Source organism: Scyliorhinus torazame, chromosome 18 (genome assembly GCF_047496885.1).
Source record: "Scyliorhinus torazame isolate Kashiwa2021f chromosome 18, sScyTor2.1, whole genome shotgun sequence".
Lineage (NCBI taxonomy): Eukaryota > Metazoa > Chordata > Chondrichthyes > Carcharhiniformes > Scyliorhinidae > Scyliorhinus > Scyliorhinus torazame.
This window is the reverse complement of record NC_092724.1, coordinates 159,014,267-159,031,982: the sequence shown is the minus strand read 5'-3', so window position 1 is coordinate 159,031,982 and position 17,716 is coordinate 159,014,267. Positions and strand designations below refer to the sequence as shown.

The following is a 17,716-nucleotide window of genomic DNA, read 5'->3' as shown; positions in this document are numbered from 1 at the left end:
CCAAGCTGGAGTTATTTGTGCACGCACTATCGGGATGGGGATGTCCTGTGTGGATGTTGGGGGGGGGCATGCGTTTCTCGACACTGCAAATGGCGGGAAACACGCGCTCACTAGGGGACTTTGTTCCCTTTTGGGAGAATCGTGCCCATGGTTAATACTATGCCCCGATATTTGTTAGTGGGTTTCTGCATGATGAAGCTGAGTTAGAATGTTTAAATCCTCGTTTGTTTCTGGTGGCTGCAAAGGAGTCGGGGTGGGGCCCTGTCTTTAGCGGTGCAGTTACTTTTGAGTGGGCTCCTGTCCTGATGGTGTGGTGTGCATCAATGGATGATGGCTGCCAATGAAGATGCTGTCATGGCTGAAGATCTCTGTTCTCAAGTTCAGGTCATCAAGGCCCAATTCTAAGAGTTGTGGGGTGTTTTTATGATGGGAATGGAGGCACACAAGGAGGTACTTGCAAGAGAGAAATTCGATGGGGCACATCTGATTCGGTCTTCGAAGCCTTGGGTTGATATGGCCTTCTGACCACTGGTTGTGTGTTGTCCTGCTCTGGACGTCATTCATGCGGTATTGGGGGTGGCTGTGCCGGTTGAGTCATCCCACTCCCCCTGGCCTGCACCGAGGCTGTTGACTGCCTGGTGTCATGAGAATGTCGCTTTAAGAAATGTTTGGCTGCTCATGTTACTGCAGTGATGTTAGAGTGTGGGTGGAGCTGAGTTCTGGTTCTGCTTTTTAGTTTCACTTTGAGAAAAGCTTGTGTGTGTCTGTCTTTTTGGTTTCGTTTTTCAGTGTGTTGCAGCTGAAGTCAGGAAAAGCAGCTGTACTGTTGATCTCTCTGCCATGAAGGACTATCTCTTGATCATTTGGTGAATTCAGAAATTTTAATGTTTTCAGTATTGAATGTAAACCCTGATGTGCTTCTGTTTAAAGGTTGATAAGTCTTTTGGATGTAAAAAGGACAGCTTAAAGGATTACTTAGTGTTGTATTCTTTGGGGGTTATCTTTGAATTAATGATTGCTAAGATATTCACTGTTTGTTTTAAAAAGGTTAACTTGAGTTCATAGAATAAACATAGTTTTGTTTTTTAAAAATACTTTTCTATTTCTGCTGTACCACACCTCTAGAGTGGGATGTGTGCTCCCCAGACCACAATCTATTAAAAGTTGTGCGTCAGGTGAACTCCATGATACACTTTGGGGTTCTCTAAACACTGGCCCATAACAATTGGGGGCTCGTCCTCAGTTAACTTAAAGACAGTGAGGGGTGAGCATATTGTGGTTTCTTTTCAGGTGTGGTGTTTTAGTTTAAGTGGGGAGTGTGGTGTGGACAATGGCTCTTTCAGAGGCTCTGAAGTTTTTGATGGTGGAGACGGTCACACACAGTACCGTACGGACAGAGACTAAAAGCAGACTGTTAGATTTGGCAAAAAACATTGCAGTTAACATTACCTGACAAAATGCGAAAAGGTGAGGTAATTATAGTGGTGGCTAAGCATTTAAAGTTGCCTGAGATACAGTTTGACTCATTAGAAATGGCAAATATCCAGTTGCAGATTAAGCCACTTGAACATGAAAAGAATTAAAGCAGCTTGAATATGCAATGAGAGAAAAAGAAAAGGAGAAAGAAGAAAGAAACAAAGAAAGAATAGCACTACAAAGAACAAAGAACAAAGAAATGTACAGCACAGGAACAGGCCCTTCGGCCCTCCAAGCCCGTGCCGACCATGCTGCCCGACTAAACTACAATCTTCTACACTTCCTGGGTCCGTATCCCTCTATTCCCATCCTATTCATGTATTTGTCAAGATGCCTCTTAAATGTCACTATCGTCCCTGCTTCCACCACCTCCTCCGGTAGCGAGTTCCAGGCACCCACTACCCTCTGCGTAAAAAACTTGCCTCGTACATCTACTCTAAACCGTGCCCCTCTCACCTTAAACCTATGCCCCCTAGTAATTGACCCCTCTACCCTGGGGAAAAGCCTCTGACTATCCACTCTGTCTATGCCCCTCATAATTTTGTATACCTCTATCAGGTCACCCCTCAACCTCCTTCGTTCCAGTGAGAACAAACCGAGTTTATTCAACCGCTCCTCATAGCTAATGCCCTCCATACCAGGCAACATTCTGGTAAATCTCTTCTGCACCCTCTCTAAAGCCTCCACATCCTTCTGGTAGTATGGTGACCAGAATTGAACACTATACTCCAAGTGTGGCCTAACTAAGGTTCTATACAGCTGCAACATGACTTGCCAATTCTTATACTCAATGCCCCGGCCAATGAAGGCAAGCATGCCGTATGCCTTCTTGACTACCTTCTCCACCTGTGTTGCCCCTTTCAATGACCTGTGGACCTGTACTCCTAGATCTCTTTGACTTTCAATACTCTTGAGGGTTCCACCATTCACTGTATATTCCCTACCTGCATTAGACCTTCCAAAATGCATTACCTCACATTTGTCCGGATTAAACTCCATCTGCCATCTCTCCGCCCAAGTCTCCAAACAATCTAAATCCTGCTGTATCCTCTGACAGTCCTCATCGCTATCCGCAATTCCACCAACCTTTGTGTCGTCTGCAAACTTACTAATCAGACCAGTTACATTTTCCTCCAAATCATTTATATATACTACAAAGAGCAAAGGTCCCAGCACTGATCCCTGTGGAACACCACTGGTCACAGCCCTCCAATTAGAAAAGCATCCTTCCATTGCTACTCTCTGACTTCTATGACCTAGCCAGTTCTGTATCCACCTTGCCAGCTCACCCCTGATCCCGTGTGACTTCACCTTTTGTACTAGTCTACCATGAGGGACCTTGTCAAAGGCCTTACTGAAGTCCATATAGACAACATCCACTGCCCTACCTGCATCAATCATCTTAGTGACCTCCTCGAAAAACTCTATCAAGTTAGTGAGACACGACCTTCCCTTCACAAAACCGTGCTGCCTCTCACTAATACGTCCATTTGCTTCCAAATGGGAGTAGATCCTGTCTCGAAGAATTCTCTCCAGTAATTTCCCTACCACTGAAGTAAGGCTCACCGGCCTGTAGTTCCGGGATTATCCTTGCTACCCTTCTTAAACAGAGGAACAACATTGGCTATTCTCCAGTCCTCCGGGACATCCCCTGAAGACAGCGAGGATCCAAAGATTTCTGTCAAGGCCTCAGCAATTTCCTCTCCAGCCTCCTTCAGTATTCTGGGGTGGATCCCATCATGCCCTGGGGACTTATCTACCGTAATATTTTTTAAGACACCCAACACCTCGTCTTTTTGGATCTCAATGTGACCCAGGCTATCTACACACCCTTCTCCAGACTCAACATCTACCAATTTCTTCTCTTTGGTGAATACTGATGCAAAGTGTTCATTTAGTACCTCGCCCATTTCCTCTGGCTCCACACATAGATTCCCTTGCCTATCCTTCAGTGGGCCAACGCTTTCCCTGGCTACCCTCTTGCTTTTTATGTACGTGTAAAAAGCCTTGGGATTTTCCTTAACCCTATTTGCCAAAGACTTTTTGTGACCCCGTCTAGCCCTCCTGACTCCTTGCTTAAGTTCCTTCATACTTTCCTTATATTCCACGCAGGCTTCGTCTGTTCCCAGCCTTTTAGCCCTAGCAAATGCCTGCTTTTTCTTTTTGACGAGGCCTACAATATCTCTCGTTATCCAAGGTTCCCGAAAATTGCCGTATTTATCCTTCTTCCTCACAGGAACATGCCGGTCCTGAATTCCTTTCAACTGCCACTTGAAAGCCTCCCACATGTCAGATGTTGATTTGCCCTTAAACATCCGCCCCCAATCTATGTTCTTCAGTTCCCGCCTAATATTGTTATAATTAGCCTTCCCCCAATTTAGCACATTCATCCTAGGACCACTCTTATCCTTGTCCACCAGTACTTTAAAACTTACTGAATTGTGGTCACTGTTACCGAAATGCTCCCCTACTGAAACATCTACCACCTGGCCGGGCTCATTCCCCAATACCAGGTCCAGTACAGCCCCTTCCCTAGTTGGACTGTCTACATATTGTTTTAACAAGCCCTCCTGGATGCTCCTTACAAACTCCGCCCCGTCTAAGCCCCTGGCACTAAGTGAGTCCCAGTCAATATTGGGGAAGTTGAAGTCTCCCATCACCACAACCCTGTTGTTTTTACTCTTTTCCAAAATCTGTCTACCTATCTGCTCCTCTATCTCCCGCTGGCTGTTGGGTGGCCTTTAGTAAACCCCCAACATTGTGACTGCACCCTTCTTGTTCCTGATCTCTACCCATATAGCCTCACTGCCCTCTGAGGTGTCCTCCCGCAGTACAGCTGTGATATTCTCCCGAACCAGTAGCGCAACTCCGCCTCCCCTTTTACATCCCCCTCTATCCCGCCTGAAACATCTAAATCCTGGAACGTTTAGCTGCCAATCCTGCCCTTCCCTCAACCAGGTCTCTGTAATGGCAACAACATCATAGTTCCAAGTACTAATCCAAGCTCTAAGTTCATCTGCCTTACCCGTAATACTTCTTGCATTAAAACATATGCACTTCAGGCCACCAGACCCGCTGTGTTCAGCAACTTCTCCATGTCTGCTCTGCCTCAGAGCCCCACTGTCCCTATTCCCTAGTTCTCCCTCAATGCTCTCACCTTCTGACCTATTGCTCCCGTGCCCACCCCCCTGCCATACTAGTTTAAACCCTCCCGTGTGACACTAGCAAACCTCGCGGCCAGGATATTAGTGCCTCTCCGGTTTAGATGCAACCCGTCCTTCTTATATAGGTCACACCTGCCCCGGAAGAGCTCCCAGTGGTCCAGATAACGGAAACCCTCCCTCCTACACCAGCTGTTTAGCCACGTGTTTAGCTGCTCTATCTTCCTATTTCTAGCCTCACTGGCACGTGGCACAGGGAGTAATCCCGAGAGCAGAACAAAAAGAAAAAGGGAGATACAGATCAGGGAAAAATATAAAGAGAGAGAGTTTGAACTTCAGAAAATGGCCATGAAACATGACAGTCAGTTAAAATTGGCAGACGTAAAGGGAAAAGTACAGTTGGATGATAGTGATGAGGGTAGTGAGAAAGAGCGTCATAGTCGAAGGCGTGGTGGGGATCTATTTAAATATGTCCGAGCATTGCCAAGGTTTGACGAGAAGGAGGTAGAAGCCTTTTTCGTTTCATTTGAGAAGGTAGCTAAACAAATGAAATGGCCACAGGACATGTGGATATTACTGATTCAAACAAAGCTGGTAGGTAGGGTTAGTGAAGTGTTTGCATCAATACCGGAGGAGGTATCTGGGACGTATGAGGAGGTGAAAAAATCCACCTTGGGTGCATATGAACTAGTGCCTAAAACTTACAGACAAAGGTTTCGAAATTTAAGGAAAGAATTTGGTCAAACATACATGGCGTTTGAAAGGCTCAGAGTAATTTTGATCGGTGGATAAGGGCTTTGAAAATAGACCAAACGTATGAAGCTCTCAGAGAAATTATACTTTTGGAGGAGTTTAAAAAATCAATTCCTGATGTAGTGAGAACTCATGTAGAAGAGCAGAGGGTTAAAACTGCGAGATTAGCAGCAGAAATGGCAGATGATTATGAATTAGTTCATAAATCAAACATTGGTTTCCGACATCAGTTTCAGCTTGTGAGGGATAGAAACTGGGGACGTGAGAAATACTCAAGTGATAACGGTGAAGGTGATCTGATAGGAGATAATAAGGAGAGTGTACCTCAGATTAGAAAAGAAATCCAGGAGGGTGGAAAAGAAATGAAAAGTTTCAAATGTTTTCACTGCAATAAACTAGGCCACGTAAAGTCACAGTGTTGGTGGTTGAAGAAAAGCATGGGGAAGGCTGATGTGATAAAACAGGATAAGACAGTGAGGTTTGTTAAAGTGGTAAAGGAAAGCCCAAGTGAAGCGAAGGAGGTGCAAAAGACTGTACAGACTGATCGAGAGGTGATTGATAAAAAGGTGCCATGTCTCTTTAAAGAATTAACTTCTGTGGGTAAAGTTTAATCATGTGTATCGGGAGGTGTAGGTAAGAAGTCATAATTTTAAGAGATACGGGAGCTAGTCAATATTTAATGGTAAGAGATGAGGAGTTATGCAGTTTGGGAAGAATGTTGCCAGAAAAGGTGGTAATATGTGGAATTCAGGGTGACAGGAGGAGCGTTCCATTATATAAGGTAAGGTTGGAAAGTCCAGTGAAGAGTGGTGAAGTGGTAATAGGAGTAATAGAGAAACTATCTTGTCCAGGAATACAGTTCATCTTGGGTAATGATATAGCTGGATCGCAAATGGGAGTGATGCCTACTGTGATTGATAAGCCAGTGGAAAATCAGACAACTGAAGTGTTGAAGGACGAATATCCTGGGATTTTTCAGGATTGTGTAGTAACAAGGTCGCAAAGTCACAGGTTAAGACAAGAGGAGAAATCAAAGAGTGCAGATGAAGTTGAAGTTGGAGTGTAATTATCAGAAACAATTTTTGATCAGATGGTTGGAAAAGAACAAGAACATGTGGAGGATGAAGTGGATATTTTTAGTTCAGGAAAATTAGCGGAGTTACAGCAAAAAGATATAGAAATAAAACGGATGTATCAGAAAGCGTACACGGAAGAGGAATCTGAGTGTATACCAGAGTGTTATTACCGTAAAAGTGATGTCTTGATGAGAAAATGGAGACCTTTACATATGCAGGCGGATGAAAAGTGGGCAGAAGTTCATCAAGTAGTATTGCCAGTAGGGTATAGAAAGGAGATGTTGCGAGTTGCACATGAGGTACCAGTGGGAGGTCATTTGGGAATAAGGAAAACTCAAGCTAAAATCCAGAAACATTTTTATTGGCCTGGACTACATAAAGATGTAGTTAAATTTTGTCAATCATGTCACACATGTCAAGTGATAGGGAAACCTCAAGCAGTGATACAACCAGCGCCCTTAATACCCATTCCAGCATTTGAGGAACCTTTTACAAGGGTCCTAATTGATTGCGTAAGACCGCTTCCTCAAACAAAAATGTGGAAATCAATATCTTTTGACTATAATGGATGTGACTGCTAGGTTTCCAGAGGCCATTCCAGTACAATATTATAGCTAAAAAGATTGTGGAGGGGTTACTTAAATTCTTTACTAAATATGGACTACCCACAGAAATACAATCGGATCAAGGATCAAATTTTACGTCGAGGTTATTCAAAGAAGTAATGGATAGCTTAGGAATAAACCAATTTAAATCAACTGCATACCATCCAGAATCGCAGGGAGCATTAGAAAGGTGGCATCAGACATTAAAGACAATGTTGAGGGCTTATTGTCAAGATTATCCAGAGGATTGGGATAAAGGAATTCCATTCGTACTGTTTGCAATTAGGGATGCACCTAATGAGTCAACCAAATTTAGTCCTTTTGAACTAATTTTTGGTCATGAGGTAAGAGGACCACTTAAATTGATTAAGGAAAAATTGGTGGGTGAGAAATCGGAAATGACATTATTGGATTACGTGTCAAATTTTAGGGAACGATTAAATAGAGCAGATGAATTGGCTAGACAACATTTGAAAGTCGCACAAAATGTGATGAAACGTGTTGCGAACATGAAATCCAAAGTTTGTAGTTTTGCCAGTGGAGATAATGTTTTAGTGTTGTTACCAGTGGAAGGTGAGTCTTTAAAAGCTAGGTTTTGTGGACCTTATCAGATTGAAAGGAAATTAAGTGAGGTGAATTATGTGGTTAAAAACACCAGATAGAAGGAAGACTCACCGAGTGTGTCACGTGATTATGCTTAAAAGGTACTTTGAAAGGGAAGTAGAGAAAAAAGAGGTGGTTTTAATGATTCTAATTCAAAGTGACAAACCAAATCCAGATGACTGTGAATTTGACATACCTCAAATTAAATTGGAAAACGAGGATGTTCTTAAAAATTGGGATAAATTGTTGAGTTATCTTCCAGAGGAAAAACGAACTGACCTGAAAGAGTTATTAATATTGTTATTAATAAACTTAAGTGCCTTTAAGAACTGGATGTTTATGCAATGTACCTTTAAGAAAACAGTGATGTCATAGAGTGGGTGGAGCTCAGCTCAGTTCAGCCATTTTGCAGTCTGTGTTTTGCAGGTTTTTAGTTTCAGTTTTGGACAGAGCCTGGCTGGTTTTGCTGAGAGCAGCTAAAAAGTGCATGGCTGGTTTTGCAGGTTTGAAACAGTGCCTGGCTGGTTTTGCTGAGAGCAGTATAAAAGTGCCTTGCTGTTTTGCTGGAGCTGAAGGCAACCAAGCTAATATGGCTCTGCCATTCTACAAAATATATATATATCTGTTACAACCTGCCTACTTACCATTGGCTGGGGACTAATGACTATCCCACAATCCTGTGGGAGTATGAGCTTCCCCAATGAGGGGGGCGGAGAAACCACTAGTAAACTCCCAGTATAAATAAGCTGGCCAGTTCAGGAACCAGCAGGAAGGAGTATGTAGCAAGGGAAGTTACTGCTACTGTTATGTATATATGTTACAGTAAATAAATGTTATTACTTTGTATCTTTAAAACTCGTGCTGGATTCTTTGTGGCCCTTACAAAACTGGCGACGAAGGTTAAAGTGAATAGCCGTCTACACTGCTGAAGCCACCTCCCTGGATTTTTGTTGTACAGGTTGGAAGTTGTTTTCTATTATACCATGCCTCTGTACGGACGTTTGGATGTTTTTGATGCTGCGTTGGAAAGCTGGAACCAGTACACACAACGGGTGCGTTACTATTTCCGGGCAAACAATATCACTGAAAACGAGCGCCAGGTGGTCATATTGCTTACCGCCTGCGGCCCGCATACGTTTGGGGTGATTAGGAGCCTTACGTACCCAGCTGCGCCGGACACCAAAACGTTTGATGAACTTGTGAATATAGTGGGGCAACATTTTAACCCAACCCCGTCCACGATAGTCCAGCGTTACCAGTTTAATACCGCTGAGGGGACCCCTGGAGAATCCCTTGCCGATTTTCTATCCAGGCTACGCAGGATTGTGGTATACTGTGACTATGGTGAGACCTTGTCAGAAATGTTACGCGACCGTTTGGTTTGCGGTATTAACAATGCGGCCACCCAGAGAAAGTTGTTAGCGGAGCCAACATTGATTTTTCAACAGGCCATTCAAATAGTATTGTCCCGAGAGAGCGCAGACCGAGGCGTACAGGAGCTACAGGGAATGGAAGTGCATGCCTTGGGGCGCAACCCCTTCCGTCCGAAAACGTCCCTCCGCACCCCTGCGGTTCCTTGGGCGAGGCAACGTCCGGACTGACGCCAGTGGCCGTCGGCCATTCCTCCCCGAAGGGAACCTTCTCCAGAGCCAATGGATGAGGAGCCATGTCCGTGTCAGACTTGTAGGCGCCGACCCCGTCGCGGACGGCGGTCCTGGGGGCGCCAGAGGCGCCGTCATTCCGACCGAAACTGGGACCAGCCCAGGGGCAGTAACTGGGACCAGCCCAGAGGCCGTACCTTCCATGTGGCTGAACCTGCAGCGACTACTCCGGAGGACGTGGAGACGGAGGACTGCCTGCAGCTGCATTGTGTGGCAGCTCCCCGTGTGGCACCCATTAAGGTGACAGTACGGGTCAATGGCCACCCGCTTGAGATGGAGTTGGACACTGGCGCAGCGGTCTCCGTGATCGCCCAGAGGACATTCGACCGCATCAAGCAGGGTATGCAGACCCTTACATTAACCGACTCACAGGCCAGGTTGGCCACCTTCACGGGGGAACCACTGGACATTGCAGGAACTACAATGACCCCTGTTGTCTATGGACGCCAGGAGGGGCGTTTCCCACTTATCGTGGTGCGCGGCCATGGGCCCAGCCTGTTGGGTCGGGACTGGTTGCGCCATTTGCGTTTGCAATGGCAGCACATCCTCCAAACAGTTTCTGAAGGGTTGACTGAGGTGCTAGGACGATACCCAGATGTATTCCAGCCTGGTTTGGGGAAAATAAAAGGGGCCGTAGCCCATATCCAAGTTGAACCAGGAGCCACGCCGCGCTATTTCCGGGCGCGCCCAGTGCCTTACGCCTTGCTCGGGAAGGTAGAAGGGGAGCTCACTCGTTTGGAGAGTTTGGGTATTATCAGGCCCGTCCGTTTTGCTGACTGGGCAGCACCAATTGTACCTGTAATGAAGCCAGATGCCACAGTTCGCTTGTGTGGCGACTATAAACTTACAGTGAATATGGTTTCCCGACTCGACCGATATCCAATGCCTCGCATAGAGGATCTCTACGCGAAATTTGCAGGTGGACGGACTCTCGTTCACAAAATTAGATATGAGTCACGCCTACCTGCAGTTGGAGCTGGACCCTGCCTCCCGACCATATGTAACGATTAATACACACCGGGGCCTGTATGAATATACACGGTTGCCCTTTGGATTATCCTCTGCCTACGCAATTTTTCAACGTGTTATGGAGGGCAATTTGAGAGGTTTACCACGTGTGGCTGTCTACCTAGATGACGTTTTGATTACAGGGACGTCGGAGCAGGAACATTTGGAAAATCTGGAGGCTGTCCTTAAGACGCCTTTCGGAGGCTGGAGTCCGTTTACGTCGCACAAAGTGCGTATTTCAGGCAAAGGAGGTAGTCTACCTAGGTTATCGGGTGTACCGCGAAGGTCTGCACCCCGTCGCAGAGAAGGTGCGTGCAATTCAACATGCCCCCGCCCCGACTGACACTTCGCATCTTCTTTCTTTTCTCGGTCTCGTAAACTATTACGGGAAGTTCCTCCCCAATCTGCAACTACGCTGGCCCCTTTGCACCTTCTGCTAAAGAAAAATCACACCTGGGTTTGGGGTCAGCCGCAAGAAACCGCTTTCCGGCGGGTAAAGCAACAATTGTCGTCGTCTGGGTTACTAACCCACTATGATCCTGGAAAGCCTTTGCTCGTCACATGTGATGCATCCCCGTATGGTATTGGGGCCGTCCTGTCCCACAAGATGGAGAACGGGGCCGAACGACCGATAGCTTTCGCCTCCCGCACACTGACTGCAGCGGAGAAAAAGTACGCGCAGATCGAGAAGGAAGGCCTGGCAGTGGTTTTTGCGGTGAAACGCTTCCACCAGTACGTGTACGGCCGCCATTTCACTATCGTGACTGATCATAAGCCCCTGCTGGGACTTTTCAGAGAGGATAAGCCAATACCGCCCATTGCTTCTGCACGGATCCAGCGCTGGGCTTTGTTGCTTGCTGCATACGAGTATTCTCTGGAGCACAAACCAGGTACGCAGATAGCAAATGCCGACGCACTGAGCCGACTGCCTTTATCGACCGGCCCCATGTCGACCCCCACAACCGGTGAGGTGGTTGCAACCCTAAATTCTATGGACACCTTGCCTGTCACGGCATCACAGATCCGTGAGTGGACCCAGGCGGAGCCAGTCCTGTCAAAGGTTCGGCACATAGTTCTGTATGGTGGGCAGCATAGACAGCTCCCAGGCGAGTTGCGGGCATTTTCCTCCAAGCTGTCAGAATTCAGCGTGGAAGACGGCATCCTCTTGTGGGGGACGCGTGTGATTGTCCCGGAAAAAGGCCAGGAGCTGATACTATCAGACTTGCACAATGGGCATCCAGGCGTGACCAAAATGAAAATGTTGGCCCGGAGTTATGTCTGGTGGCCAGGCCTCGACACCGACATTGAGAAGGTGGCCCAAATCTGCTCCACTTGCCAGGAGCATCAGAAGCTTCCAGCGGCCGCGCCCCTACATCACTGGGAATGGCCAGGGCGGCCTTGGGCACGCTTGCATGCAGATTTCGCAGGCCCTTTTCAAGGATCCATGTTCCTTCTACTAATTGACGCCCAGTCCAAATGGCTAGAGGTGCATAAGATGCAGGGGACAACGTCCTGCGCAACAATTGAAAAGATGCGTTTATCGTTTAGTACGCATGGCCTCCCCGAGGTGCTGGTCACGGATAATGTCACTCCATTCACGAGTGAGGAGTTTGCGAGGTTCACGAAGATGAACGGCATCCGCCATATCCGCACTGCTCCTTACCACCCGGCTTCAAATGGGTTGGCAGAGCGCGCAGTGCAGACATTCAAAAGAGGCCTAAAGAAGCAGTCTTCCGGATCAATGGACACGAGACTGGCTCGCTTTTTGTTTACGTACAGGACCACCCCCCATGCAGTGACTGGGGTAGCTCCCGCAGAACTCCTAATGGGCCGGAGACTTCGCACCCGCCTTAGTATGGTTTTCCCGGACATTGGCGCAAAGGTACGCCGCACACAAGAACGGCAGGGACAGGGATTTTCTCGGCATCGGCCGATTCGGCAGTTTGCGCCCGGTGACCCAGTGTTCGTTCGGAATTTTGCTGGTGGTGCCCAATGGGTTCCTGGTGTAATCTTTCGCCAAACGGGCCCTATATCTTACCAAGTGCAAGCCCAGGGTCGTCTCCAGCGAAGACCTCGCTCGGTCCAGAAGACCATCCCCTCAAAAGATTCCCCGCCCCCGGAGCTCATTTCAACAGCCGCAGAGACCAGAGACAAGGGAAGGTAGTCCTCACAATCTTCCACTGGTGCCTCACTCGAAGCCTGCGCAGGTCGTTACGGGACCGAATGAAGATAGAGACGCTGACATGGCGGAGGCAGCAGACTCTGACTCCGAGATGGAGACACAGGATGCATCAGAGGGGGAATCTTCGGGTCCACGGGCCGTGGATGTACAACCGCGCCATTCATCGCGGAAGCGCCGGTCTCCGTCTCGTTGCACGCTGCCTGATCCAGCGCCGCGTGCAAATGGTGTCCGGCCTGCGGCCAAACGAATCCAACGCCCTCCTTCGCCAGGGTCTTCGGTGGATTCCTTGGACTTTGGGGGGGTGGGATGTTATAACCTGCCTACTTACCATTGGCTGGGGACTAATGACTATCCCACAATCCTGTGGGAGTATGAGCTTCCCCAATGAGGGGGGCGGAGAAACCACTTGTAAACTCCCAGTATAAATAAGCTGGCCAGTTCAGGCACCAGCAGGAAGGAGTATTTAGCAAGGGAAGTTACTGCTACTGTTATGTATATATGTTATAGTAAATAAATGTTATTACTTTGTATCTTTAAAACTAGTGCTGGATTCTTTGTGGCCCTTACAAAAATATCCTTTAACCTGATGTGATACTGTTTAAAGGTGTTAAGTCTCTTGGAAGTTTGAAGGAACATTTTAAGGAAGTATTTACTGTTGCAATATTTTCTAAGTTATTTTTGAAGTAAGGGGTGTTAAGAGGTCCAATGTTTATTTAAGATGTTAAGTTGAGTTCATGGAATAAACAGTGTTTTGTGTTTAAAAACCCACATGTCCATAATTGAAATACCACACCTAGGGAAAAAGCCGTGTGCTAGGAAAAGCAACAAATCCATTAAAGGGAGAGGTTGGTTGAACTCCATGATACATTTTGGGGTTCTGAAAAGCTTCGCCCATAACAATATCACATGGGCAAATTTATGGAGATAAATTGGGAAGTACTAAAATGGCTATACATGATGTAGATGTGGGAAATGCTGTTCCAATCAAACAACATCCATATAGACTTGACCCTTTAAAGTTGGCACAGGTTAACAAAGAGATTGAGAGTATGCATAAAAATGGCATAATTGCATGGTTGCAGCCAATGGAGCTCACGCATAGTGATGGTGCCTAAACCAGACGGTACCCAACGGTTATGTGTGGACTATAGAAAGGTTAATGCAGTTACAAGAACAGACTCTTATCCTATCCCACATTTGGAGGATTGCATTGAGAAAGTGAGACAGTCCGCTTTTATTTCCAAATTGGATTTACTTAAAGGTTACTGGCAGGTACCTTTATCCGAAAGGGCGAAGGAGATTTCAGCTTTTGTGACTCCAGATCATAGAATTTACAGTGCAGAAGAAGGCCATTCGGCCCATCGAGTCTGCACCGGCTCTTGGAAAGAGCACCCTACCCAAGTCAACACCTCCACCCAATCCCCATAACCCAGTAACCCCACCCAACACTAAGGGCAATTTTGGACACTAAGGGCAATTTATCATGGCCAATCCACCTAACCTGCACATCTTTGGACTGTGGGAGGAAACCAGAGCACCCGGAGGAAACCCACGCACAAACGGGGAGGATGTGCAGACTCCGCACAGACAGTGACCCAAGCCGGAATCGAACCTGGGACCCTGGTGCTGTGACGCAATTGTGCTATCCACAATGCTACCGTGCTGCCCTAATGGTATATACCAATTCAAAGTTATGCCATTTGACATGAAAAATGCCCCAGCCACATTTCAACGGTTAACTAACAGTCGTTTCATGATAACCCAATTGTGCGGTATACATCAACGATCTGGTCATTTTCAGCCAGACATGGACAGAACATTTGAAACATCTGATGGAGTTATTCGATCGACTTTAGGAGGCAGGTTTGGTGATTAACCTAGCCAAAAGTGAATTTGGAAAGACCCACGTCACTTTCCTTGGCCATACAATCAGACAGAGTCGAATGGTCCCACGGGATGTGAAAACAAAAGTTATTGGGGAGTTTCCGATACCCTCGACAAGACGGGAAATGATGCGATTTCTTGGTATGAGTGGATTTTACCGGAAATCTGTACCCAATTTTAGCAGTGTGGTTGCTCCACTGACGGACTTGCTCAGGAAGCGTAACAAATTCCAGTGGACAGCGGAGTGTCAACAGGCATTTGACGGCCTGAAGGCTGTGTTAACCACTGCTCCTGTGTTAGCCATCCCAAATTATACGAAACCATTCAAAGTGGCGGTTGATGCGAGTGATGTGGGTGTAGGTGCGGTGCTTCTACAAGACGACGACGAAGGGCTAGAGCGGCCTATTGGTTATTTTTTGAAGAAATTGAATTCTCACCAGAAAAAGAATTCCACGATTGAGGAGACTTTGAGTTTGGTGCTGGCTTTGCAACATTTTCACATTTATGTGACCAGCAATCCATCTGACACCGTTATATATACTGATCATAACCCGTTGACGTTATTCCGGAATAGCAATGCAAGGCTGGTTCGCTGGAGTTTACTGTTACAGCCATTTCATTTAAAAATAGTACATATGGCAGGATGCGAAAACGTGATAGCTGATGCTTTGTCACAAACGTGATGAACGGAAGCAATTTCAGTTGGAGGAAGAAGAACGGGGGGAAAAATGGACTACATTATTATACCTGTTTGAGTGTGTTGTTTTTTGAAACAAAAAAGTATATTTACTGTGTGCATTTCTTAAAGAATGGTGAAAAGGTGAAAAATGAAACCATCTTGAAGTTAATGGGTTTTTTTTTCTTGGGGGGAGGTGTCATGAGAATGTCGCTTTAAGAAATGTTTGACTGCTCATGTTACTGCAGTGATGTCAGAGTGGGGGTGGAGCTGAGCTCAGGTTCTGCTTTTTCGTTTCACTTTGAGAACAGCTTGGGTGTGTCTGTCTTTTTGGTTTCGTTTTTCAGTGTGTTGCAGCTGAGGTCAGGCAAAGCAGCTGTACTGTTGATCTCTCTGCCATGAAGGACTATCTCTTGATCATTTGGTGAATTCAGAAATTTTAATGTTTTCAGTATTGAATGTAAACCCTGATGTGCTTCTGTTTAAAGGTTGTTAAGTCTTTTGGATGTTAAAAGGACAGCTTAAAGGATTACTTAGTGTTGTATTCTTTGGGGGTTATCTTTGAATTAATGGTTGCTAAGATATTCACTGTTTGTTTTAAAAAGGTTAACTTGAGTTCATAGAATAAACATTGTTTTGTTTAAAAAAATACTTTTCCATTTCTGCTGTACCACACCTCTAGAGTGGGCCGTGTGCTCCCCATACCACAATCTATGAAAGGTTGTGGGTCAGGTAAACTCCATGATACACTTTGGGGTTCTCTAAACCCTGGTCCATAACACTGGGTTCTGGGGATTTGGCGTAGTGGAAGCAATAGTGTCCCGTGCTTCGATTGTTGGAATCACTGCTCCTGCCTCACCCTTTACTTTCTTTGTGCACCTGAGGACTGCCTTGCAATTCTGTGTCTCGGTTATTATCCTGGACTTTGTTCCCTATTGATTTTTGCAGGGAAGTAAATAATAAGACCAAAGACCATAAGATACGAGCAGTATTAGGCCATTCGGCCACTTGAGTCTGCTCCACCATTTGAACATGGCTGATATGTTACTCATCCCCATTCACTGCCTTCTGCCCGTAACCCCTGATCCCCTTATTAATCAAGAACCTATCTATCTCTGTCTTACAGACACTCAGTGACTTGGCCTCCACCACCTGCTGCGGCAAAGAGTTCCACAGATTCACCACCCTCTGGCTGGAGAAACTCTTCATCTCAGTTTTATAGGATCGTCCCTTCAGTCTTGCAGCCATGTCTCTCTCCGTGATGGCCACAACATCGTACCCACCAATTTCAATGTGCCTTACAAGTTAATTTACCTTGTTTCGTATACTGTGAGTATTTAAGTACAACACCTTCAGTCCTGCGTTGACCACCCCTCTTTCTCCTAGTTGTCCTCTTTTCTGCTGTGCCTGAAGTTAGATTCCTGCTACTTTCTATACTCTGTTCTATTACTTGTTCTGGAAAATTTACTAACCTCTCCTGAGCTTTCCCCACCTTTAACTAGTTTAAAGTCCTCATCATTAATCTGCACTTGAACTTCTCCTTTAAGTTTAATTTTCTAATTTTCCATATAACTGAATCCCCCGGTTTGGGGGTGTTGCCCTGACGGCCTCCTCTTCTCTGGTACAGGGTTCCCTTCTTCCAGCTGGGATCTGATTATATCCTTCTTAACCTCAGGCCATTTGACTTGTGGGTATCAGTGTAATTTCCACTTAGCTCTGGGGTTCTCAAGTTTTTTATTCCTCTTACTTTTCCTTGAAGTTATGGGTATTATGTGACTCTGTGCTATTTACTGTATCCTGTTTCGGTGCAGATGGATCTTGTATCTGTTAGGGATTCTGTCCCCGACTCATCTGCTTGCAATGTCTTCTGTTATGTGCTGTACCTGTTTTGCATTGATATCTATGGCATTTTTCTTTTGTTTTGAAGCGATAATTATTAAAACATTTTTTAAAGATTGCCTCATGTCACCTGAACCTATGGCGGACACTCTCCCCTGAAAGGGCGCAGGGTTCACATGGAAAAGAGAAGATGCCAATAAAAGATTATGGAACCATTGATTAGTGGCTGTCAGTCTCTGTTTGAACCCCTCAATTAGACTTTTTTAAAATATTAATTCCCAAGCGTTATTAGCCTATTTAAAAGAAACATCTTTCTTTGTATCCCCATTCAATCCATGTAAAAAATTCCAACTCTGTAAGAAAAAAGAACTTGCTGCAAAAGAAAACATTATGTTGTGGCAGCAAACTGTAACCCTGGCTTTGGATTACCTCTCTTTTCCAGCTTCTTATTAATCTCCTCTGCTTCCTTTTGTTTATTTCTATACAGCACCTTTAGCTCTTCAATCTCATTATTCTTCCGGTCCAAAATCTGGAACAAAACACAAAAAAATCAGACTATCCAGTTTTCAAAGGGGTTTTCCAATTCCAGCACATAATAATTTTTTTTTTTTTTTTTTTAAATTGTTTCACAGGATGCAAGTGTCACTGGCTGGGCCAGAATCTATTGCCATTCCTTAATTGCCTTTGAGAAGGAGATGCTGAGCCACTTTATTGAACCTCTGTAGTCCATGTGGTATAGGTGCATTCACAGTGCTATTGAGAAGGGAGTAGCTGGATTTGGACCCAGCTTCA

At 45.7% G+C, this 17,716-nt stretch overlaps 1 protein-coding gene across 10 annotated transcripts in view; it reads right to left on the bottom strand.

Annotated features, from left to right (window-relative positions):
* cep112 (centrosomal protein 112) overlaps positions 1–17,716 on the bottom strand; it is an 804,780-nt gene that overhangs the window by 512,597 nt on the left and 274,467 nt on the right. For all 10 annotated transcript variants that reach the window (XR_011936273.1, XM_072483741.1, XM_072483748.1 and 7 more), the window contains one exon: positions 17,354–17,453. Coding sequence is in view for 9 of the 10 variants with exons in the window: in XM_072483741.1 (XP_072339842.1) it covers positions 17,354–17,453 (100 nt within the window). In the remaining variant the exon portion in view is untranslated. The remainder of the gene's footprint in view (positions 1–17,353; positions 17,454–17,716) is intronic.